Source organism: Stigmatopora nigra, chromosome 10, assembly GCF_051989575.1.
Source record: "Stigmatopora nigra isolate UIUO_SnigA chromosome 10, RoL_Snig_1.1, whole genome shotgun sequence".
In the NCBI taxonomy this organism is placed as follows: domain Eukaryota; kingdom Metazoa; phylum Chordata; class Actinopteri; order Syngnathiformes; family Syngnathidae; genus Stigmatopora; species Stigmatopora nigra.
Window position 1 is genome coordinate 12,120,017 of NC_135517.1, and position 26,994 is coordinate 12,147,010.

General features: G+C 36.9%; 1 protein-coding gene across 2 annotated transcripts in view; it reads right to left on the reverse strand.

Annotated features, from left to right (window-relative positions):
* The window catches only part of LOC144203014 (receptor-type tyrosine-protein phosphatase gamma-like), a 125,738-nt gene that overhangs the window by 33,584 nt on the left and 65,160 nt on the right, over positions 1-26,994 (reverse strand). For both annotated transcript variants that reach the window (XM_077726188.1, XM_077726187.1), the window contains exons 3-6: positions 25,734-25,916; positions 22,509-22,657; positions 9,750-9,845; positions 2,917-2,983 (exon numbers count right to left, since the gene is read on the reverse strand). In XM_077726188.1, the coding sequence (XP_077582314.1) occupies positions 2,917-2,983; positions 9,750-9,845; positions 22,509-22,657; positions 25,734-25,916 (495 nt within the window). The remainder of the gene's footprint in view (positions 1-2,916; positions 2,984-9,749; positions 9,846-22,508; positions 22,658-25,733; positions 25,917-26,994) is intronic.

Here is a 26,994-nt window from a genome sequence, read left to right on the forward strand (position 1 = left end):
ACAAAGAAAAAAGAGCACATTTTATTGCTAGATTTTCTTTTCTTTTATTGTCTGAAGTGGATATAATCTCAGAGGTATCTCTGAGAATGTGTTTGCTACTCATCACTTGCTTCAAGCCACCAGACCTCATCCCTCTTATTCAATACCGATACACCCAAATCCCACAAAAGCATTGTACCCACAGTCACCACATAAGCGGCTTGCGCACAGAGCATGGAGGACAAAACTCTTAGGGATTGCTTGTACATCTTTGAAGGAAGTGATGTGTTCTATTTACTTTGCAAGTATACCATTTTTTTCTCTGCCACGTCTGAATTAATCTTCCTCTCAAGCAGAGCGATTAAGATTGGCACATTTTAACGTTCAGTTTTCCTGTACAGCCATATTGTTTTCACGTTCTTCATAAGCATCAGTAAAAATAGTGCATTAAATTGAACTGTCAACTGGGTGCAGCAAGCACACAGCAAATATGAAGAACTGAAATAGTGGAAAGAAAAACATAAAAAAAACAGATGAATAAAACAAATGTAAGTCGTTGTTATTGAATCATGGTGACGATCAAATTTCTGAATCGCTTTGGGCACCTTAATAGTTTCAGCAGCCTTGCCGAGCACGTCTTGCTTTCTATCACTGATGTATCCACGACGTCTCTGAGGTTCTATAATATATTTTCTCCTTCACGATTATGTAAATATGGAGGCTACTATTACACAAAGCAAATATGATTTTTTCGGGGGTCATGTTACCTTGAACAAGTAAAATGTATAGTTCACTCAAAGGTAGAGTAGGTTCTACATTGTAAAATGTTCGTATCTAGCAAACAAATGAACCAGAAACGCACTATTTCAATCAAATAGCTTAATTTGTACATGATAATAAGTACCATTCATTGGTCCGATGAGAATTTTGGATTTTGCAAATATGACAGGTAATACAGTACAGCCTTAATAAGACATGGTTTAGGTGAACATTCAAGCCCCTTCAAGTGTGGCATCTTGATAATTAGGAGGACCACTTGCCATCCGTTTTTCTGAAATAATGCCATTTTCTTTCATATTTTATTGGCCATAAAACATTGAAAACAACAACAATTTTAGCTAAACTGGAGATTGTATAACAAAATTCCATCTGGAATTGCCCACTCTAATACTGTTAATTATAAATGTACCTGTATTCCTTAGAGACTTGTATTTAGCAAGAACATAATATAACCTTTTACCTCATATTACCCTTCAACTTGTCCTGTTTAAAAACCACAAACACATTATGAAGTGCTTTAATTAGCATTCTGTATGTGGCAATTATCAGGCTGACTCAATAAAGCTAGTTTATTTTCACATGCATGGGGAATTGTTTGAATAGAGTTTATATAAACGTGGGCGGTCACCTAAGGCAAATTCAGTTTTTGACCCATAACAACAATTGACACACCATTGCACCAAGTGACAGGCTGAAAAAGCGGGCATGGGGGACAGAGTCCATGCAATCAACATGTCAGAGACCTTTAAGCCAGCCACATACTGAGCGATGAGGTTCCAGTAACCAAATGCAACTGCACTATTCAGGCATGTAGTACAGATTTTGTGGTTTGGCAACCAGCTTGGCTGCAATTGAATAGTGTTAGACAAGATGGATTCAAATGTTCTTCCTACTTTCTGTGTTTGTGGGAGGGACTTTGTTTCTGTAGCTATCCTCACAGTCAATCTAATGTGAAAAAAAGCATGTTCATTTTCATCTTCTTCTTCCGTCGAATTTCAAGGAAATTGGGCCACGTCCATCTATTTATATCTGCATGTCTTCAATGGATATATGTACTGTGTTGTGACAATAGCAGTCGTTTTTAGGCAGCTTTGAGCTGGAATACCATGAGTTGTGCTTCTAAAAATATCAACTCTAAGAACTCTAGGAATGAATGCTAAGTTTTAGCCTGGACACCTCAGCCTTCTTAAGTTTCTTTGTTTTGTTCTTTTTGTTTTCTCCAAGTAGCCTGAGTGTTCTAGATATTTGTGTCGAAGATGCCTTTCGTCAACATAGTGGATGTGGCTTTCCTTTTTGTCGTCACCTCTAATTCACTCCAAAGCCCCACTTTATTATCAGCACGTGCAGTACATCTGCTTGAAAGCTCCTGCAAACCTTTGTAAACAATGACCTCCTTTCTTCACTGCCAAAGCTTTTCATAGGCCTGCTATGTAAATCAGCCTTTTTACCAGACTGATTACACAAAGATGGCACAGAGTAGGTCTCCGGCCAGATAGTCAGGGGGCATTCGTTCCAATGGGGTTTCTTGTAAAATTTAACAAGGCATGCAATACAAAAACTCGCCATGTGTGCCTCTTACACAAGATCTGGAACATGGAAAAAGTGGGCTGTGAAAAATGTACCCTCACGCTCCACTGGGTAGCCCTGGTGAGGCAGAACAGACTAACCAATCAGCATGTGGGCAATAATGAACACGGACTCAATTGAGATTCAATGTGTTGTTGGTGTTGTTTTATAAATCAATGGGTAATGGTATTTTTTTTCCTAGATAATTGAGAAGATACTTCCAGAAAACACAAAAACTGGTGATATCATTGGGTATCATTAAACGATGATGGACGCCCAATCCATTTCAATTGGAATCCAGTCCAAATTTGAACAATTTAATGTAAATGCATTCTGTTGGATCAATGCCAAAGTAACAAGACGGCACAATGCTTCAGGAACCCAATGGTACTCGTAATAAGGATGCCTTTGGAAATGTTGAACTAAAAGAACAGTCTTCTCCCATTGTTCACAGGTTTGTACAAAGCTGTTGATTAATCACATATTTGTAAGGCTAACATTTTAAACACCTACAGGAAAGAAGAAGCCAATTGCTTTTTATAGCTTTATATATTAGAAATTGTTAATCCAAATCCTAACATTGTCACTCACCGTGATGGACTACACCTTTTAATCCATGAATAATAGGATCAACAGCCGGGTTGTCTCTTCCACCGACCTGAAACACAGAAAACATGGGTTATGTACAGTTCTCATCAAATAAAATGAGAGAAAAAAGTATGTAAATGCTTTCGAATGTATTACATTGCTGAAAAAAAGCAGTCATAAAATGTTGTCTGCCTACATCAAAATCGCGAGGATTAAAAGTCTTCTGAAACGAGTACCACACATATTCACAAATGCACTTCATAGTTCTAATTGCAAATATGTAAATGTTGCTCAGAGCGGGAGCAATAGTTAACTTGGCCTGGTTGACCTTTTGGTCGATATGACTTCAACCAAACACAACCTGCAGTTTCAGATCAGACAGTGTGTGGCTATATGATACAAACATTTAGTGCAACACTGCAACAACTTCAATATCTGAAAAAAACAAAAAAGGAAATAATGATGCTGCCAAATGCAGCATAACAAGTTCAGAATAATTAGAAGGAAAAAAAAACAGACGTTTTATTAAGCTCTTGAAAACCCATTTCCACTGACTGAAGCCATAGTAACCAGAGCCGCAGCGCATTTTCCCTTTCTTCAATAAGAGATTCATTATAGTCATGGTGGATGAAAAAAAAATAGATTGGCCCTCTTAGTTAAACTGTCCTGATTATTACTTTTCAACACCGCTTAGCCTTGACAGGGTTGCAGGGTGCTGGAGGCTATCCCAGCTGACCTCAGGCAAGATGTGGACAATAGCCTAAAATGCTTGCCAGTCAGTCATGGAGCACAAACAGAGATAGATAACTATTTCCACCCACAATCACAGTACCACCGAATGGGAATCAATCCTATGCTAGATGACCCCTAAGTATGCCGAATGAACCACTACACCATCACTGAATATGGCAGTATTTTAGCACCTAATATGACAACTTGCATTGGTGTTTCTTTGAATTGAGTTGGTTAACATAAAACATAATGACCTTGTCCTTGCCGTATAGGCTTTCAATGGCATTTCGCTGAAATGGGAAGTACATCGCGGTCATAAACTGTGGTGTATGAATAATGATCAGTAAGGTATAAGTAGTTAACACACTGGGTTCAAAACATTGTTATCCCTTTGCCATGCTGCAAATGTTACGGCTTATATTTTAAATTGGGAAGAAAAATGTTCCGTTTGATGCATTATTTTACATTAATTTTACTTCAAACAAACAACATGTGATGTAAGAAACAATACAGTGAACACAAAGAGAGGATTGCGATGGTTGTGTGGCCAGCAAATAACTGCCCTTTTTTTCTTTCTCAGCCCTCATGTTGCCTTTCTCAGGAAAACTGTTCAAATTAACTGCCCACCTGGCCAATAAATTACTGTAAAGGTCCTTTTGCACTGCACTTAGCAATACGCAGCGCAGTGTCGAAGAAGCCATTCCATTTTGTATTTGGTGTGAGGGCGCGAGGTGACACGCAAAAGTTCGTTTGCCTTGATGTGATGCGCCGTCGAGATGCAAAAAAATCAATAGCAGCATCGCTGTGACCTCAGAAGGCGGATTCATTTGGAGAATTGCCGTCATCATCGTCTCCCTCTTTGTTGGATAGGTGCTGATGGATTGATTTCTGAGTGCTAACATGGAGACCAACTAATGGAAAAAAACATTATTACTTCCTATTATTGGAACCAATCCACAAAAATGGTAATTTCCTAAAGATTAGGGTATATCACCTATGACACTGTTTTAAAGCTAACCTAAATCAACCACATCACATCATTGCTTATACAAAAATGTGATTTGTCATACTACACCCACGGTCAAGAGTTTTGAGACACTTGCCCATTCGACCACACCGATTTAAAAATAAATAAAGATGTGCATCATGCTGATCATTTCTGTCATATGTATATATCCGTGGAAAAGGGGCATTTTTAGTTACTAATTTGTCCTACATATTGAAAAATTCGATTACTATTGTTGCTGCAATGCCCTTTTTATTACATGTTGTCATTGAGTGAAACTAACATGTGTAAGAAGGTTGATAGGGATTAGTCTTGGCAATGTTTCGAATAATGTAGAAATTGGCAACTACGTGGAAGACTATTCCTGAGTGCCACAAACATCAAATTTATACTGGAGTGAAAGGAAGAATGCTCAAGAACAATAAGTGAGGCATGAAAAGAAAATATCATGTAGTTCTTTGAACATCGCTGCACCCCCCACATGTGCACGCACACAAAAACAAAAAACCCTAGTCATTTCAAGTGGGGAAGAAAGTTTATTTCAAATACATGGAAAACTGCCATTTTTGTACCGTTTTAAAGTTAAGAAAAAAATGTGTTTTAGGAAAAATATATTAAGAGCAATATAACTGTAGTGCAGTAGATTAAAAACTGAAAACATGACAGATTGCAAGACAATGAGGAGAAGTGAAAGAAAGGGGGCAGAGGGAATTACTGTTTTATTATTAATGTTTATCTCCGAAAGCCCATAGGCTGGTCTCTGGAGATCCTCAGCCACACGGCCTCACATCACATCGTCCTACTCTTTCAATAACCATCTCTTATTTCTCCTCAAATCCCCACTTTCTCACTCTGTCTCTCTTCATTCTTCTCCACAGCTCACTTTTTCTCTCCCTCTCTCTCGGTCTGTCTCTCTCTCAGGAGACAGGCCACTGGAGTGAGAACAAACATCTAAAAAAAGAAATATGTTGGTACAATGTGACATATCCTCATAGTTCTGTCATTCTTCCATTTCCCGCCCATCATTTCAGGTTTTCCATTCCACTGTCATCCTTATTTTTTCTTCGTGACTTATTTCTACTCTCTGGATGTCTTGGAGACATGTCTTCTGTCTTTGGCAGAACTGACTGCTGATGAATTAACTACTTAATGATTGGATGCATTTTGAGGAAAATGCATTAGAATATAGAGTTAAACAGAAATCAGTGATCAGTGTGTCAGAAAGTTGATGATGAAGACTGGGAGGAATTTCTGCCAATCTCTAAAATTCTTCATGAATTACAAGTAGTAGCAATAAAACAATGGGTTTCATTTCTTGAGTCCAAATTACTTAGATTTGTGTTTATGTGATGTTTCTATGTGAAAAACAAGTGGGTTCTTTACAAAAAGATAAAGAACAACCTAGCTAGTACAGTATCACGCTGTGTTCTTTAACATTGAAACGCCTTCAAAAATTAAAGAGGCAGGAGAGGATTAACATAAGTTAAACTCAGCTTGGTGACTTGGCAAACACACATTGCCCTACTTTTAGCCTGAAAAATCTAGCGATGGTCTGGTATGAAATAGAACTGCCCGCTGTGTGACACCATCAACGCAAGCCTCCAGCATATCTTGTCTGGTCGCAAGATGGCAGTTGCCCAAGGCTGCTATTGATGGTGGCATGACGCAATGGTGAATAAGTTGGCAGAGGTCATAAAATCATGCAGACATGATGTAAATAGCCAGCTGGCCATGCAGCAAAGCACACCATCCTGTTTGCATGATCTGGCACGAAGGCCTGGTAAAGAAATCAAAGCTCGGCAATTAATGAAACGTGGTTGTCGATCTAGAGGAGAAGCTCGAGTTCCTCATGGAGAACCAGCAAAACAACACTTCAACTGGACATAACATCAGCAGAATGTTCTGTTTTATGGTGCTCAATGTGGTAGTGGATTGGTAGAGGACCCCCATCAGCAAAAGCGGGCCAAGTGCTTAGTACTGGCAGCAAAATTGCAAGGAGACTTGCTGAAAAATGACCATACGCCCCTTGGAAGTGGTTAATAGGTGCTTTTGATTGTTGGACTCGCTAACCTTTTGCTTTCTCTTTGATAATGGTTGTGAAGGGAAATCAGGTCAACGAACTGGCAGAGAGAGGCATCTTATAGCTGTGAAGGATGTATAGGAGTTATTATAGATGCCACGTGGCATCCTGGGCACCATCAGAGGTTTGAAAGAAAATCATCCGTGTCATCTTTATACCAGCAGAAGCTCTAAAAGACTATAACATCTGAGACTGGTGAAGATCAGCTGAGAGGCTTTCCCTGATAGGATAGAAACACCAAATAGACATATGGTACAACTACAGAGGGTCAATGTTGAATTAAAAAAAATAAACTTTGAATTTCCAGCAGTTTACAAAGAAGTTGTTTTGGTTTTTGATTTTGCTGCCTTTAATTTCCCTACTTAAGTCCAATAACTTTGTAATAGTCTTTCATTATGAAGTCAAAGGCATTAAAATCAATCGATTTCACGACTTGAACAAATTTGTTGAGCCAGTTTTTAAGTAGTCAGAGATCTTCTGCAGTCTAATTAAATCAATGTGCTGTCCTGATGAGTTACCCACTAGATTTCTAAAGTCTGTGCTGAGCGCTTTTCTTCCAAAACTTGCACATGTAGTCAATATATCACTTCTGACTGGAACACATCCAAAGACCTTAAACACTGCTCTCATTAAGCCTCTTCTATGTGAGAAAAGACTTCATGCCACAGTACTAAACAACCGCTACATATAAATCATCAAAACCAGCATTCATAGGTAAAACCCCATCTTACAGAATCTCTCCTGTCAAATAAAGCTTTTGATCCTTATTAATCAGGCTTTAGGTCCCACCACAGCAGTGTGACAGCTATGATCAAGGCGACACATTATATCCAGCTACACAGAGACCCTGACAAATTTGTGTGCCTTATTTTCATAACACCTATAAACTCTGGGATAAAGCGCAAAAAAAAAAAAATCTATGTTAGGGCCAGTGTAGCCTGATTATAATTTGTCTTATAATTTGGTTGACTGCTCTGACCAAATATAGCTGATTGTCAATTACCAACTAGTATTAAAGCACAGTATCTAGCAAAGTGTATCTCTAATTCAAAAGCTATTGAATAATTATGTCCATTTTGAAAAAATGTTTCCTTAAATGTCTGATTCTTTTGTTTACAACCGATTGCCGTTAATTCTAAAGATAATAATCCCAAAACATTATTATTTCCTGTGCTTTCCTAACAAGGAATTACATGATTAAACTTAAACATTTGATTGTGTATGCATATTATTTTTCTTTGAGATGCTTAAAACACAATCACAATCATCTCATTTATTTAGCTTAAATAACAAAGCCTCAGAAGCAATTTCAGTTTGGTATCTTGTTTAAGGACATGTCGACATGGTCAAAGGGGCTGAAGTTCGACCTTACAACCTTCAGGTCGGAAGGCAAAGACCAAAACCATCTGTGCATCTTCTTTTTTCTAATGAGGTTCATATGTGACCCTCATTTTTTTAAAGGAGAATCAGCAGATTAAAATTCCATGCTGGTGATGGAGACAAGTGGTATATGTCAAACTGTATACTGTGCAAGCTGTAATGTACTGTAAATGAGCAAATAAAAAGGCAATCATAGCTGTTTACAATTGCTATCTTTTTCAATCAGCAGTTACAGTGTAGTGTAATGCTTGGTCATAAATGTATGATTCCGGTGCACAGCCAAACTGATCTGGGCCAATTTATCCTGTAAGATTCTATCGTAACTAACTCTCGACACAAAGGTAAATTGGTGAAATATCTGTGAAAAAACACTGAAGCACTAAGAAATACACATTGGGACCATGGAGGAATAAATCAGTAAAGTAAAGGAGGAAAAAAAAGCAAGTAACTTTCTTTCTAGTTAAAAAAAGATAATCTTTAAAAAATGCCACTCTTAGATGGAATGGCATAATGCTGAAACCTAACAGAGCCTCTAGCAACGTGTTTCTTAACTATTTAGCTGAGGACCATCTAGTGGGCCGCATGATGAACGCAGTTTTACACTGGTTAGCCACAAGTGCAGCGTTCACTCATTTATTCAGCTCACAAGGGTTACAGGGGGGTGCTGGAGCCTATCCCAGCTGACCTCAGGCAGCAGGCGGGGGACACCCTAAATTTGTGGCCAGCCAATCGCAGAGCACAAGGAAACGGACAACCATTCACACTCGCAATCATGCCTACGGGCAATTTAAAGTGTGCAACAATGATGAAGGAAGGAACATAAATCAGTAAAAGAGCAGTCAAATTGGGATCATTGTAAAATTACATCTTAATCACTAATTCTTTCATCGGGCTCCCTGCAAATTCATGTTTCTAAGAACTTGCAAATTTATAAATTTATAAATCAAGCAGCACTTACCAAGTGGAAACAATTTCTTTTTGTACAAATCATTTTTTTTCCATTTCATGAAAGTAGCAACATAAGATTACTTCAGATTCTATTGCATAAAAAAATCCATTTAAAGAGGTATACTGGTAACATTATAGTAACTCCATCTGCAATTGATTCCACTAGAGTCACAGTTTGTATTCACTGCAATGTTCAGACTATAAATCACTACTTTTTCTATCCATTTGAAGCCTACAGCTTTTATAATGAAGTAACTTGTTCTTGGGTTTTTTCTTCTTTTTTTTTGTTTTATTGAGCTTCATTTTTTCATTTTTATACATTTTATCTACTCTAGGATTCTTATGTGCTTCAGCACGAATACAACTATAGCTTTGTGTTAGCTTTACAAAAACCCAGTTTGTGAGAAGGCAAGCTTTTTCCTAAGGAAGAACCATTTAAGTTGAAGCATGCATTGTTGGCTGCAAGGATGGTTAGTTATCCCGACGGCTGACAAAGCTTGCCAGCCGCTTCATCAGACATCATTAAAAACTCTGTGGAGTTTTTAGAAGACTCAACTGATGCTATGTACCAGAACAAAAGAATGCTTTTAAAAGGAAAATGGGAATTTACAATTATCCACACTCAAGCAGACATTTACCATGCTTCAGGGTAAAAATAATTATAAAAAAGATACAATAAAAAACACCAACCTGAAGGAAAACTGCCATGGCTGCAATTATTCTTTTCTCACGAAGAGCTGCACTGAGGCTGTCAAAGTCATCCGAGTTGTACATGTAGATTTGCATCTGTCATAAAGCAAAATATGAACATATTATTTCGGAAAGGAATGTGAAGGAAAATGATTACAGTAAACTATTGTAAAACAACAGCCGAACCACTTCACTCAAGGCTGTAAAGACCCTTGAAGGGTGAGCACCCCAAAGAGAGCATTTTTTTTTACTATTAAGTAAATTATATTATGATTTTTAATTATGTTTTCAAGTAATGACAAGAAGACATGGATGTCTCCTGTTATTTGGAGTTCAAGCTAGTGTTTTGTTAATTTAAAAAGAAAAAAAGCTTTTAAATTAAATTGTTATTTTGCAATTATGCTTGACATTCTGATTATGGCCAGTGGACCTGAGTTTGGATAATGAGCTATAATTCTCGCAATTGCATAATGAGGATTTCATATATATATATAGATCTTTAACCTGACAGTGACCAAGAGGTTAAATTGTCTAAATTGTATTTTCCTTAAAATATGCATCACAATATAGTCTGTAACATGTTTTTTACACATCAGGAATGTATACGAGAGAAGTGTAATTTTCACCACCCAGAGTTGTCACTTTGACATGAACATTATACATGACTTTTTTCCCCATCAGCTTTTGGAGTTTTAATGCAGTGCAGTATATAGACCTGCTGAAATCGACTCATTTCTACAGCTGGAGGCACTGCCTTTACAGGAGCAAGTAATGACTCATGTTTAAATACATTTGCATCTGATTAAACACCTAAAATAAACAACATGCTGTTTTCTGATTGAAATAAACAGCTAATAGAAATAGAAGCTTGCTTTTTTGGTGTTTGAAGAGTGAAAAAAAAACGATTACAGCCTATGGAAGAAAGGAAATGACTGTTCAGAAAATGGTTAAAAAGCATTCATTTAATCTGTGAGTAAATGCTATTGGAACTGAGCTGGCTCTGGTTCTTATGTTACAAGTGAACTAATTCACTATGGTTTGCCATTTTAAGATTAAAATTTGCCGGAATAAATCAAATTGTTTTTTTTTTTTTGCTTGATGGAAATAATTAGTTCAGTGAGAAGCCTATTTTAAAATGAGTTCAGTGTTCGTGAAGTTGGGGATGGCAGAAAAAAGTCAAAATGTCAAATCACAATCGAGCATCTGATCATTGATAATGCATTATTAATACCATGTGGAAAACTTTTTTCTTTAAGTTTAGTATCTAAAATAATGTACTCATTTATGAGCTAGTCACATACTGTACACAATTCCACATGCACAGGAGCTAATCACTGCTATTTTGCATTTCTATTTTGGATTCATAAAAATGTATTTCCTTTTATAGAGAAAAGAAACACTCCAACAAAAACAGTGTGAGAGTAATTCCATTTCTTTTCACCGTTCATTTGTACGGACAAATAATTGATGAAAGGCACCCCAAGAATTAATTTGTGGCTTTTAATTGGTTTACCATTAAAAAAATACTGCAATCCAATCTCTAAAGCACCACGAGTAGACTGCATGGAATCTATCAATGAATTGCACAAGCTTGTCTATATGACTTTTTTTGTTTTAATTAATGTAATGCAGATGCATTAGAGTAAGAATTGTGTTTCTTGGTAAAAAAAAAAGGAAATAAGAGCTCACAATGTACACACAACGATAGCAAACCTACACAAACACAATACCCTGTAAAATACTCCTCGGTCACTATATTTGTTGTCATGGGGATGTAAAGGCATGGCATAGATCCCATGCCCACAACGACAAATGCAATTCTCCACATGAAATGCTTATTCACACAACATGCAAAAAAAAAAACATTGTCAGACAATGCAATGGAATGTCAGACAACACAACACATTCCTGTCTCCAATACAAGTTATAATATTATAAAAACGTAAAATGGTAGTGTAACAAAGTTTGAGTCAATAACCACTTCAGTTTTTTGCCAGCTAATTCTGCATAAATTGTTTTGAGTTCCATTTGCTTTGTAAATATCTGTCAAGCAGCCTCAATAAGCATAGTCCATTGTAAATCTATGGGTACGATCGCTTGACGGCAACCACAGACTCTCAACATAGGCCAAGTTTAGTAATTATAGTGTGAGCAACTGATTGAAAAGCAGCTCGACACTTTTAGTACTTCAAAAACAAGCAATTTGCTCTAATGATGTGGGTTTTGTTTCCTCACAGAAAGAAGTGGTGATATTAAGTACACTGGATATTTCATTGCATTGACATGGTTGGACAATTTAGAACATTTAATCCTGAGGAAAGGATGGAAGTCATTATACTGTAGGTAAAATGAACATGTTAAGTAGTTTCCATATGATGGTAAGATAGTACCATAATTTCTGAATTTTAGTGTACCACATTTCTGCAGTTATTATAGCATCCTCCAGTAGATCCAGTGTTGTTGCAACAATGAAAAGAATGTATGCATGGAAAGTATTCATGCCTGAGCAGTTTTTTTCTAACTGATTATAGCTATATTACGTAATGACAACAAACCATACAATATAAATGACTATGTAACACAGAAATATCTATATATAGTGTTGGTCAACATCAGTAATGAGTTCCTCTAAATGCACTCAAGTCAAATCAGAATGCTACAATCTTTAATCAATCTGCTCTGCTGATCATAAATCTTTTGGAAGGTAGTCAATGAAATGTCACCGTCTTTAAATTGACTTGGCACAAAACTTTATCATGTCCAAATACTGTGATTCCTACTTTTTTGTTGTGATTGCCTTTGCAATGTCTTTGAACTGGAAAGTGCATGGAGTCCCCACTGTGAGCATAACACATACTTCACCTATTTTTGCTCTGTGGTTTGTGTGGCTCTAACCTGAAGTGATTCCTGTTATCTACCGACAACCTGAAAATATCATTGGGGAGACCACCCTGTTATTTGAGTAAAGAGGGTGAAATATAAAGAGACACAAAGACAGAAATTTTATGATTGAGGCAAATTGTGACAAAGGTGAAGAAGGGCAAATGTGCTTCCCTCCCTGTGTGTAGGCCACCAACCAGGAGGTAAACAAAAGGCTTCATGGGAGGTAAAGCCTCAACTATAGCCTTCATGAAATCAAACACTAGATTTGATTTTAATGTGACATTTCAAAAACCTTAATACAGTAATGAAGGGCTTCACATTTTGCTCTCTCTAAATCTAAAATCTTGATAGATTTTTTTTTTTGTAAATGATTTCTTACCTGTGACTTGTTTGTTCTCCAACAAACATAGTTAGAAATAATAATACTTTAGTTATTTTTAAGTAGTGCTAATTTCAACTGAGTGTTTGGCATTGTCAAGCAAATCAAGGGAGGCTAATGAATTTCATTTGATTTTGCCATATGACTTAATGAAGCTGTATTCAATGTTCAGTTGTTCACATTTAGTAAGCTTTTACAAAAAATCTCTAGAGTGTTATATGTGCAGGTGATCAATAAAGTAAAAAACAGAAATAATGCCAAGAAAATGCAATATGCAGGATCAACATTTTTATGGCTCAGAAATTTGTCAGAGAGCAATAGACTGTGAAATATACCCATCAGGCATAACCGCCCCAAACACACACACACACACAAACAAACGCCGTATTAAATGAAAAGAAGGAAGCTTTTTTGTATGAAGACACTCTATGAGCTTCAGATAAATGGACCTCAGAAACCTGGACGCAAACTAACCTTTCCACTGAAAGTGCCTAATCTGTTAACATACAAACAGTCCATAGCCAATTCCTTGTGAATGCCACAGCTCTAAAGGTTAGGACAGAGCTATTCTACAAATACCGCTATACATAATAGGACCTGTGTGCTTTGATATATTGCTAAATATAATACACAGAGGGGCGGCACGGTGAGAGCGTGGTTAGCACGTCCGCCTCTCAGATCTGAGATTGAGGGTGCGTTCTGACCTTCCTTTATGGAGTTTGCATGTTCTCCTTGTGCCTGTGTGGGTTTTTCCCAGATACTCCGGTTTGCAGGGTAGGCTATTTGAACACAATCAATTAAAAGAAAGGCCATAAATGATTGTTTGTTTTATTGTGCCCTGCAATTGGCTGGCAAACAATCCATGGTGTATGTATATATGTATTGATTCAATGTAAATTTGGCAGAGTTTTGCATTGTTTGTTATGGTGAACAGACAGATGTGACTTATGGTAACATACTCGCTGAAGCATTAGTATTTCAGAGGCACAGGAAACAGACTCACTATGAGCACACTGGAGTGAAAAATCAGGCAGTCTGCGGCACTGACACTTCAATGTATCATTATTATAGATGGTTCTAATGAGAGCGTGTGGGTGAGCTATGATTTAAGGCTAATATTACATGTAGAAGAAAAAGCCTACAAGCATACTGTAGCACATTCTTGGATGTTTCAAGATTGTATTATCAATGTGAACAGGTCCCCCTAATGTGAACCAGCATCATTAATTGCCAAATTGTTTGATTTTTTTTGTTAGTCAGAAAAGAAGAAAATGGAAACACGCAGTTTAAAATAAGGTTATCAGCTGATTTAAAATGTATACCACAATAATTTACAAAAATGAGATTGACATTAATTATATAATACAAACAATGTCAGTGTACTTCTCGGACACTTCAAGACCACTTCCAAAAACCAAATTAGCAGAAAAAAATATAGTAGCTTCTGAAAAAAATGGAGGCTTTTATGTGCGCCTTATTGTGCAGAAAATGCGATACTTTAGCTCAACAATGTTAAAAATATCTGAACACTATCTGACTGGAAATGATGAGCTTCACATTTTTAAATTTAACAGCTGACCGATAATAACTTAGAGGACATGTTCTTACTCTTATTAAAAAGCGCCTCCTTAAAAAAAAAAGAAAAACATCAAAATGTAAAATGCATCAAAGTCAGGGTGGGTGATTCCCCTACCTGGAAGGTCATACTTTTTTTCAATCAGGACGAGAACTACGGCTGACACAATAGATGAATAGATACATTTTCCATGTATCTTATTTAAATAATATATCTGTTTATAAATGCAAAATCTTATCTCACTTTCCATTCTATTTTCAGGCATTTTAGGTGATGTGTATAAAGGCTAAAAAATCATGTAAAGGAAGTTCTAACACTACAGTCTAGTGAATAGACTACACGAGTTTTGTGAATTTAGTTGGAAGTACTATTATCAACTGTGCTTCCTGTCATTCACCCATACATAAAGGCACTCAAACACAGATCTCAGTGGCTCTCAAGCAAGTTGCCCATTATCTCCTTGCAAGAAATAAGTGGTTGAAATTGGTATTCAAGGACACTTTGGCAGAACCTTCAGATAATTGCAGATAGTTTGATATTTATCAAATGAAATTTTGTCATATTGACCAGAACAATTTAGTCCGCTTGCAACATATTAGAGGCATGCTTTCTGTACACAGAAAATATCACAGTAGCCTAAACCAGGTTCCTTCATTTATTCATTTTCTGAACCGCTTTATCCTCATTAGGGTCGCGGGGGATGCTGTAGCCTATCCCAGATGAGTCTGGGCCAGGGGCGGGGGGCAACCTGAATTGCTGGCCAGCCGATCGCAGGTCACAACCATGCACACTTACACCCATACCTAGGGGCAATTTAGAGTGTACAATCTGCCTACCATGAATGTTTTTGGAATGTGGGAGGAAACAGGAGTACTTGGAGGAAACCCAGACAGGCTCGGGGAGAACATGGACACTCCACACATGTGGACCATCCTGGATTTGAACCCATGACCCCATAGTTGCGAGGGCGACGCGCTCACCACTCAGAAGTTTTTTATAGTGCAGTGTTTTGGTTCTAAACAAGCAGAAGGGACCGGCAGAGCCGGGCACCTCTGCTTGTCAAACAATAATTGAAAATCATATGTCTTGAGGGAATGCATCGGATTATTTTCTTGTAGTGCCAAAAGTCTCCGGGGACATTTCCCTTGCTTCAGGATGAAAATGTAAAGTAGGCGGTAGTGTAGAAGGGCTGGCAATGCTGTCATGACCCTGCTGAGAGTGCAGCAAGAATGGGCACTGCAGCCACTGATCCCCCCCGTGGGACTGACAGATCTGAAGCGACACAAGCAAGGCTTTGTGTGAAAACGGACAACAAAATGCACCATACGGAGCAGCCGTCCTTGCTGAGAGCACCGAGTGAGGACATCAAGAAGGTTTGATGCAGTTTCTCTCCCACAACTACACTAGACTACAGTTTAAAATTCCCTGGCCTCTGTCAAAGCTGGAGAAAGGTTGTCCATTGTAGAAGGTCAGACAATATAGTTCTGCTAGCCACAGTTAGAGAACACACGCTGCCTTTCATTTGCCTCAGTCCAACAGATTGAAGATCTGAAGACAGCGCAATACAAACTAGGTTACAAGGTAATGTTCAGAGCACACTGTAATCTTGCACAATCTATCTTAGAAAGCGAACTGAAATACATTATATGAGAAATGACCTGAGGAGTCAGCTATGGCTTTTTCAATTTCATGAGCGTTACTTTCTCATAAAATTGACGAGGGCTAAAAAAGGAAGAAAAATGCATGAGTCGGCAGGGATGCACCCATCAGGTGCATTATTAAAAATATATATGTACACCCAGGAACGGGAAGTGGCATACATTTGCCATGAAGGTAACATTACACTGTTTTCTTTTTTTTCGGTTTTAAAATATGTCTTTGAATGGCTCGTGGCACACTATCTGTTATGGCTAACGGTTTAATGGAAAGTAGCTGGCTTACAGCAAATACAAGAACAAAATACAAGGGCTAGGCTGGTAAAAAAATGTGCAATAGATAAAAACAGAAGATAAAAAGAGAATGACTGGTTGGATTATTAAGGATACCATTAAGTCAGATCAGCAGCACTTGAGCACAACTCCAATCACCATTATAGGGTTATCTAGAAAGCACTTAGTGTACATCTGTAGCCAGCCTGCTCAGTGAGGCCTATAAGTAGTTGGATGCATATGTAAATCAGGTCTAACTTGTAGTAGTTAAAATAACACACAATAGGAAATCTAAAAACAGCAGTATAGCTTATCAGCAACAATGCAAAAATTATGGTGCCTCAGCTATGCCCTCTGGCCAAATGGAATTGCAAAAAGCCTTGGAAAACAGGCTTTCCTATAAATGCTAAAAGAACAGCACCAAATTGGAGCTAAATAAAAATAAGAAGCTTGAACAAATATCGACTTACAAATGCATCTATGTACGAAATTTTCAGGTTACAAAAGATTTTATATGCAAATGAGTGCCTCAAGATAAGAAAAAGATACAAGTTACAAAATCCCCCAAAAAGTAAAGAATTTTCTTATCCTTTAATTTATTTTGAAAATATTGTCGGTGATGCACTGATTTTCACTTTAGAACCTCGCTACACTACTGGGCTCTCATTGGCTGTCTCACAACAACCACTATCCATGTTTCAAGATTCTCTCTCCTCTCTTTCTGAACCGCTTTATCCTCACTATAAATTTACAAATAAAGTACTGCTCTACTTAAGACATTTTCAAGTTATGAAAAAAGTTCTGGAACCAATTAATTTTGTAATTGGAGGTATTTGCTATGGTTTGGGTAAACTGCAGATTATTGACTTCTTCATGGATAAATAGATCCATCCCAAAAATTAACAAAATAAATATATTAAAAAAAAAAAACATTAGACAAATGATTGCGCAGCTGTACTCTGCATGCATGGAATATATTTTACGGCTTGAGGCCAATGCACAACTCAGCTTTTTAAAAAAAAATCAATGCACATAGAGTATATTAAGCTCTGGCCACATTGCCGGACAAGTTCATTTAAGGTTAGAAACAATGGATTGTGTGTCCCCCTGAGGATTTGACTGCCCGTGCTCATGATTAAACAATATAAAAACACGAGATTCAGCATCAGCGCCAACGTTCCTACAAGCTAAACAATGTTTTTCAGCAGCGATTTGAAAAATAAAACAAATTCACACCACAGGCGCTGAACAGTTGAAACAACTGTGCCAAGAAATGAAAACCATTACCCATTGTTATCATTATTCATCTGATGATTTAGGAGCAGGGATGCGCTTTCCATTTCCCACACAGCAAAGGTTGATAGGAAAAAAAAAATCCCATTTATCAATGACACATCTTTATCTGTGATACCTTGCAGCAAGGCGAAGAGAAAATGCGTGCGGTACACGCACACACATGCTCACAGCCCTCCTAGTGTGTGTTAATTTACAGTGCCTCTCTTATCTAGGCAGGTGGGTAAAAGCTTGCAGAGGAAGTTCTGAAGCCACACAGACTGAGTGTGCAAGTGTTCTCTTCCCTCTCTATCATCATCTCCTTTGCTCCCCTGATTTATCCAATCTGGCAAGTTTGGATGGAGATGGCGATAAAAAAGAAAAAATCTTGAATTGTCAAGATAGATTTCAACTGAATAGATAACAACATATCGGCTAAGTAACACGGATTGTATCAGCAGTGCTCTGATTTGCCTTTTTTATTTGGATATTAATTCAACTGAATTAAAACCAGACATGATATTACTATATTCATTTTTGGCTTCTACCCTAGAGATAATGCTGTGTGGAATCAGAAACATTGAACAGCAGGGAATATAAATTAAAGGGATTATGCTAAATTAGGTATTTTATTGTGTGCTCTAATCATACATTTCATGACATAAAATGGAGGTAAAAAGGTTTACAATTTCATAATAATTTCCATTAACTTGACAAAAGGAATAAATGCAGCAAACGCTGAAAAAAACATGTCAATGGCCCATTGTGAAATTAATAGGTTTTCCAATTTTAGACAAAATTACATAATTACTGATACATTCAATGGTGAAATTGAAATAAGTATAACAATGGTAATTGGAGACAAAAAATAAATTGAACTTCCCAAGATGTCCAAACTGCTTAGATGGAGCTGGCAGCTCAATATTTAAAACACTGGGGGCAGCGATACAGTTTTGATGACGTAAATATATAAATTGGAAATTTCATGCACTTTAGCATTTGCCGACGCAAAAAAAGTGGCACCAAAAGACAATTTTCCATTTATGCTTGAGTTTAAATGCAGCGCTTAATCACTAAGACTAGTGGGCGAGAACCTATTCATGACAGGCTCCTGGTGATGCCATTCCAACCTCCAGCTGATGAGGAGGTGAAAAGAGTTTATTGCAATAGCTCAGCACTAAATTGTTTTCAATCTTTGCATTTTTTCAGCACTTATATTCAAACACACACACACACACAGTATGGTATTCTAACAGAAGATATGTGTGTGATGGATGTGCTTGGCATATCAAGCAGAGTATTTCAGTTTAAAACAGCAGGTATGGGAATTATAAGTCCCTACTTCATCATGCCATTCAAGGGCCCCATTATTCTACAATTACTAAATGGCAAGGTTGTAAATTATATATAATTCCAGGAGATATATGCACAAACTGTTCTTTGCCTTATCTACTCAAAAATATATGGGTAAAAGCTGAAAAAGAATAAAGGTCAAGCCAAGATCGATTTTGTGTTTAGAGGGCAAAATATATTAAAAAATATATATAATAGAAAAAAATAATGAAAGGTTGAGTAAAGACCCATAGCTGCCTGGATGGATGTATAGCTTGTTGCCTGTATGTCAGCTTGCGAAAGCTATAGTTGAGTGAGTGTCTGATGACATTAAGCAGTTGCTTCTATGGATGCATCCTTGTCAAATTTAAACAAAGATTAACCAGTATTTTCCCCCCAGGTCCAAATCCAGGTCGGTCCACCTGTGTGGAGTTTGCATGTTCTCCCCGGCCTGCGTGGGTTTTCTCCAGGTACTCCGGTTTCCTCACATATTCCAAAAACATGCATTGTATGTAGGCTGATTGGACTTTGCAATACCAACTAAAGTATAGGAAGTTTTATTTTTTTTCCTCAGGTCTGGTCAACTTGCCTTTCCTCATTACTACCTGACCACATTGATCAAATCTGAATGACATTCCTATGTTATCACTGTAGCTTCTGATGCTATGGTTAGGCAATGTGGTAGAGTTAGGCAATATATGACTCATTTCCAAAGTACAGCTTGATATCATCCATGTAGATGAACACCACATTGGAGTGGATTTAGTCCTATGCAAAACAACAGTGGCATTTCTTTGGTATTTGCCAAATTTTATGTTGACTTTGGCAATTGTCCTTGTGTCTGCTTTTATTTACGCTATGCTTAGTCAATTTAATCCCATAAAGGACATTTCTCCCTGACCAGGCTCATTTGTGACATTCTAATAACTTTGATTTTTATTATTTTTTACCCATAGAATACACTATAAAAACTTCTAACGGGATGCTGTCTTTTTTGGTGTAGACAACGTGCATGTGCATAATAGTAGGTGTGTGGATGTATGCATGCATGTGTGCTGGTTTATTAGTTTTCCCTTTTTCCTCTGTAGAGATAGCATTGTGTAATATTGTATCGAGGCAATAAAGTTGAACCTGGGGCTCAACAGCAATCACGCCCTACCACTATATCACGGCTGAAACTGTGGCAATATAGAAGTGCATCGGATACCTACCGCACTGAGCCTTTCAGAAGATTTTTTTTCCGTTTGTTTTGTTTTTATTACACTTCTGTTTAAATATAATAAAGAAATGTTTTGTTTCCAAATAATCTAGCAATACCCAGAGCAGAGTTCACTGTTGTACCTCTCAAAATTGTTTGAACGTGCTTCTAAGGAAACACTCGTGTGAGTTTTATATACATGAACTGTACTATAAATTTGGGAGCCAAAAAAAAAAAAATCTGTACAAGTATCAGGTCAGCTATTTTTTTATGTTAAGTTGCTCACTGCCAGATGGGTGTATCATTTTTGTTATACGCAGAAATTTATTTTTGTTCTAACACTTGAGTACATTCTTACGCCCACATAATTCCCAAGTTCTAAATTAAGTTAGAGTGATCATGAACAAGATAAATGGTATGAATATTTTCAAATTTCAGTATGTCAAATCATCATTTCTGCGATGACGCAAAGAACCATTGCAAAATTGTTATTATTCAGTGCAAGCTGTCTAAATAAGTTGATCTATAAAAGAACATTATCATACTATTTTAGGTTTAGTATTTGTTTGTTTGCTGGGGCTAGACCTCCACTTTAGAGAATGTGTCAAGGAAGATTTCATACACTTTCTGACTCGAAGGTTGTAAAATTTTAGATGTTGAGATTTTTAACAACAATTTAAGTCAGTGTTAAGGTGTTCTTAAGAGAAAAAAATAGAAACGCAGACTTTGTACAAAAGGGGCAAATTGAAAAGTAAAAATGAGGTTCAGAGAGCCTTTGAAACAACATTTTGTTACTTGAGAAGAGACAGTAGATAATACCTACTTTGGGTTTGTATAATTTTCTGTGTGCTACTTTTAATTTACTTTATAGAACATTGAACCAATTTCTGGTCTGATTATTCACTCCATTTCCAGCTTATCAACAAAGAAAACAGTATATCTAGACTGCCAATATTGGATCTGGTACAGTGCAAAAGTTTGTTTCAGAAAAATTAGCATGGTGGGCCATAAAATACAATATTAGAACAGTTTTACTGGAACTTCTTAAATGGGCTTTCATTCAAAGTCTTGTTTTATGTTTTACTGCTAACTTATTTCTAGGAGGATGCAACTTTAACTTTGATAAATGAAAGAAGTACAAAAAAATCAAGAAGCTAAGTGAATAGAGTATTTCTGCACTGTCCCAGTTTTCTCCTGTATTTATTATTCATGGTTACAATTTTGATTAAGATCCATCAGAGGAAAATTCAACTCATTCATTTCCATGAATACCACCTATGTGCTGCACACCACCAATGGAATCAGATCACACACATCAAACATCACTGAAAAATGTCAGAGTGGAAACAGCACAGAATAATGATGCAATACTTCATAATTCAGAAAATTCAGGAAACAGACTACCATCCTCATTACTAGTTTCAGTTTTTTTTTCCATTTTGTAAGTTGTGAGACTCAATTACCATCCCGATATGATAGTCCTCCTCAAATGAATACTATTTTTATTCATTTGTTTACTTTTTTTTAACAGGGCACTGGAATATGTTCTTGATTTTCTTACCTGGACAAAGTTTAACATGAGCATATTTAACTCAAAGTTATAAGGTTGTATTCCTCGCTATTTTATATTTTCAATACAAGATGCCATGAGGAATAAACATTCTTTTCTTCAAATAAAATTCCTATTGCTTGATATATCTCAACAACAACTACTGTAGTGCACCGTACTAATGAGCCCCGGTGTAGTAAGAACTGATTTGCAATTTTTATTTTTTATTCTCTATGAGAAGTTCTTTACAAAACAACTTCCCCTTAAAATATGACTGCATGTCTTAAAAATTATATTGTATTGACCCATTTTGTCCCAGTAAAATAATTGGGCGTCTCCACCTAATTATTATTCACAGCATCAATGACAGGAGTATCATTGCACAATTATCCCATCAGAAGTTTCTTCAGTGATTGCTACATGAAAAACATGGTCTTTCTTACTTTCTCACTAATTATTGTCGAACTGTGTCTCATCATTTGGGAGATAAAAACATGCAGAAAAAACAGGGATTAGAAGGGGAAACATCAATTTTAAAAAAATAAAATGGTTTGTTAACTTAAAATACTTCAGCCCCTAACCATAGGCACTGGACATAAGTTGTAAGTTTAGCACATGGTAAAGCCAGATAAATGTGTTTACCTCCACCGGGTAACGTCTGCCCTTGATGCTATGCTCAGAGCCTTCCGATCCGTTGCTTGGCCCCCAATGAAACTCCACTTTCTCAGCTTTAAATCTTCCTGGTAGGCCTGCTCCTCTCACAAAATAGTCATCTTTGAGCATAATGGCCACTGCAGACAAGACAAAAAGAGAAGGTCCAGAGCTCATGAGTTGATGGGGACAACATCTATATGTCTCTCTGAAAAAAAAAACAGCAATAAATTAGGCTTCTAAATGACACTGAGATATAAGCATATATTTATTTACCGTTGAATGTAGATATTCAAACATTACCATGCTTGTACCATAAATAAGACATGGTTTTCAATATTGAAGACACTGGGGGACAGGAGATTACTGTTTATTCTGCCTACTGACTATAAAAGCTACATGTTATTATTCCTTGGAAGCCCTGTGAGTACGGATTTCTTCTGAATGGATCTTTATATACACATTGTGTAATGATCTCCTTTGCTTATTTTTTGGCTCGGTGTTTTTGGTTGCGTTTTAGCCTATTTGCTTACTATGCTGTGGATTGGTTCTATCGCTTGCAAATCATTGTAATATTAACATAATTTCAGCTTTGTCATCAACTCATCATTTCCATGTCTCGCCTTCTTTGTCAGTTAGTGTTTAGTTCCATGTTTTTGTTCTATGACCATTGTCATGTCGTTTCACAATATCATTGGTGGCGGTCATTTTAACTTTTCTGACCTTCTTACCTGTTCTTTATTTCCCCCCAAAATAGACTCAATCAATCAATCTTCACTTAAAATCCAATTTAATTACATCTTTACATTTCACTTCACACATTTGCTTTCGTTCCATTTAAGATTCATAAAAAAAATCACCAGACAGTGAAATACCAACATTTCAGTTTGTTACGCTCAAGGATGTAGGTTTACCAATTTCCATCATAGTGCTCAGTGGAGGTGATCCTTCCGCAGATAAAACACTCATCTGTCGTTTAGAGACTGCAAGGTATGCATGCATTATTCATGCCAAAAAGACAGGGACATTTGTCTTGTTAGCCATGCATTATGAAGAGGGGGGAGAAGCAGCTACATGCCATTTTTCTTTCACAGCTGTTGTTAGTGTTGGCATTTTTTTCTGGGCTTTCAACATGCAAGCCAACAACAGCACCATACTTTCTCTGACTGAACATTCTTTCACAAGAGTATAGTTATGCATCTTCATTTGGTATTAACACTACACAAATATGAATTGTCTGTGTGTCAATGTTGCGGCTTTTTGAAACAAGTAGCAGTTTACCTTGAAAACATTGCAAAACAATTGCAAATAACATTCCTGTGAATGTTCTCGTTCATTGCAACTGGAATGTTCCAGTTTGATTAGAAGACAGTTTCTTTCTCAACAAAGTGTATGAAGTTTAATCAGTTCATGCAACAAGGTCAGCCAAGACAGACAATCGAAATGTATAAGGACGCTTTGTGAAACTCAGAAGGATTTACTGCCAACACATGATAATGTTCTCCTTCTAACCCGGTAACATCCTTGAACAAAGGATGGTGCATCCAAAAGACCAGATACAACGAAAAGTGACTTGCTGCATGTAATTTCCACAGCTTCTTGTTGTGTTCAATGAATATCAGCAACTATTATTTTTGGGAAAACAATCTCTGGATGGAATGGAATCTATTTTGTGTTTACATTCTCAGTATATATAATATAATTTTGCTAGAAATGCAGGGAAGTGCTGTAATTTGGTTCTGTCAATAGTCATACCAATAAGATGTGGCATCTGCCTTTCAATGCTAGATTCAGCTGGTGAAAATTGATTATCCATTTTACTGACATGCTAAATTATGAAATACTTTTAGCTGTCAAGGGGGGGTCCATGGGATGAGAGGAAAACTGAATTCAGATGGCCTTGTGTTGGTTCCTATACATGGTGCCTTTGCCCTTGTTATAATTCAGCTTGTCTGAATGAAAATAGGATACGTAATCTTCATCATGACTGACTTGCTTCATATTGCACCTGTCCTGTTTTATAATCAGAAAAAGGGGGGTGATGCAGGATGTTTGACATGCAGACGTGTGCTTACATGAAAAAGGATTATTAGATGTGTCACATTGGTTTACATCTTCAGTGCTGTGGGTTGTCATTTCAATTGTTTTAATCTGAATTTTTTTATTTTATATTGCTTCATATTTAATAGAATGCTAGTTTTGTAATTTCCTTTTTCAGGTCATGTAATATGAGCATAATCTTAAAGGAGATTATTTTATTCTAGTCAATAAAATTTTAAATCTGGTGGCTGCTGATCAGACCAAATGTCTCACTGACAATGGGTAAAGTCAGAAAAAATAAAAATAAAATACACACACACACACATTCAGAAATTTCAAAAATCAGTTTCCATAATTTGTCGCCTTTTGAAGGAACCCTGCCTGGTCAGAAAAAAGTTTGCCCTACAGGAAGAACACATTAAAGCCACTATAAATACGTAAATCCCTGACTAACATTAAAATCACCTCTCAAAGTATTGGGTATCTCTGGATCCAGGGCAAATTCTATAAAGAGACGATGAAGCATTTGCACTTTTTACTTTGAAGCAAACATGTTAACCCTTCGACGGCCTGGGACTTAAAACAAATTCCGTATCTCTAGGCTAGCCATTAAAAAAAATAAAAACATCTATCATTAATTTCTGTTTGATCTACAGACTCTTTAATTAATAGAGTATGAAGGATATGCACTTTGTTTTGAATATTATTGTCCTTAGTTGAATATATTGAAAATCATTTGCTGTCCTTCATGATGACAAAAAAAAAAGACAACAAAAGCATTCAAATCAATTCAATTGAATTGAATTCCTAAACTATTGTGGGGTCAGTCAGGTAGTTTAATAAAAGGGGTCAATGTACCTCTCGAACCAGACATGTAGGAATAGTAATATATGTTGTAAAAAAGTCAGGGTCAAAAAAATGGGTCAAGCAACAACTGTATGAATATTGTGCCTGACCTGAAATTGCCTGTACATACAGTTGATTATGTTGCCAAGTTCACTGAGTTAGACAAATATGTATCAATTTTGTGTTTTATCTTTGTAAATTGTGTATTTCAAATGAATACAAATAAAACTGATTTAAAAAAAATAAAAATAAAAATATATAGTATTAAACTGAAAAAAATGGCTGTCACCTTCCTGAGTCAAGGACAAACCTTCTTGATGTTTATATTACCTGTTTTGCCAGTGTTCTTCATTGAAGTCTTATTGGAAGAATGGATACCAAAGCCTTCCAGTGTAATTTCCTGAAACTCAGTTGACATTTTAGCATCTTGATCAACAATGTTGATTGGTGACTGGTTTTTCGCCTTGCATTCTGGGTAGGCTGACGCCCAGCCTCCATCTGGTCCATATATACCTGGGTATACAGAAAAGTAGGATCTCATTAGAGAGGGGGATGCAGAGTTGTCTTCAGAAGTGCATTTCAAGCATAAATATACACAGCAGTAGCTTATCCATTCAAAGCATGGCTGCCAAGTTGTCTTACTTAAAATGAGACATTGCTTACAGAATAATCATCAAGTACCTAAAACTGAGACAGCTGCTAAAAAATGAGCAACACCATCTGCATTTCTCTTCTTTGGCTAGAAATGTTATTATCCTAAGACAGCTGTGTTTTCTTACTGTTTGATAACATTATACATACAAAGTCACTGATTCTGCAATGCTGACCTCCATCTCAAGTACATTTTAGACAGCTAATATGCAGGAAATGCCAGTCACAGTGTGCACTGACAGGGGACACTAATAAAACACCTCAGAGAATTCATGAAGATGCTGACAGGTTATATTTACATCTGAAGAGACACTCTTTGACAGTAAATTTCCAGTGTAAAAGCTTGAGGCCAGAGGAGCAGTCGAGACACTCTCGGGAGATATTTTGAGGAAAAGAAAAGAAAATGATGCACTTGCTGGGAAATCCACAACTGAAATGTCAAGGAGCCCATCTTCAATTGACACCAAGGTGTTTAATACTGTATCTCTGCCAATAAGGTTATACTATGCCCTCCTGTCTTTTAGCAGGACTAGGATAAAACTTGACACTATAAAAACCTCTGAGAGTAACACGACCAAGCGGTGATCAAACAAACACGTTCCTCTTTTAGTAGCGTTACCTCGTTACCTTATAGAATTTATCATTCTATATTACATGGTGTGGGTTGAGCATGGCCCACATTCTCATCAAGTAAATGTATCTTATTTACTTCATGAGAATTTCTATAATCCACTTTGTATTTGTACCTAGAATTGCTGACACTAACGGCTTACATTAGAGTTTTCTGATGGTGGCCAGAGGATCAATGTCTCAATTTAATCTATAACTGGATAAGTCAGAAATACTTAGCTTGCACCAGCTGTTCAGCACGCTAGGAGAAGACTACAAATTGGAAACATCAGCTGTAACTGGTGAGCAGCATGCTGTGAATTTCTTTGTC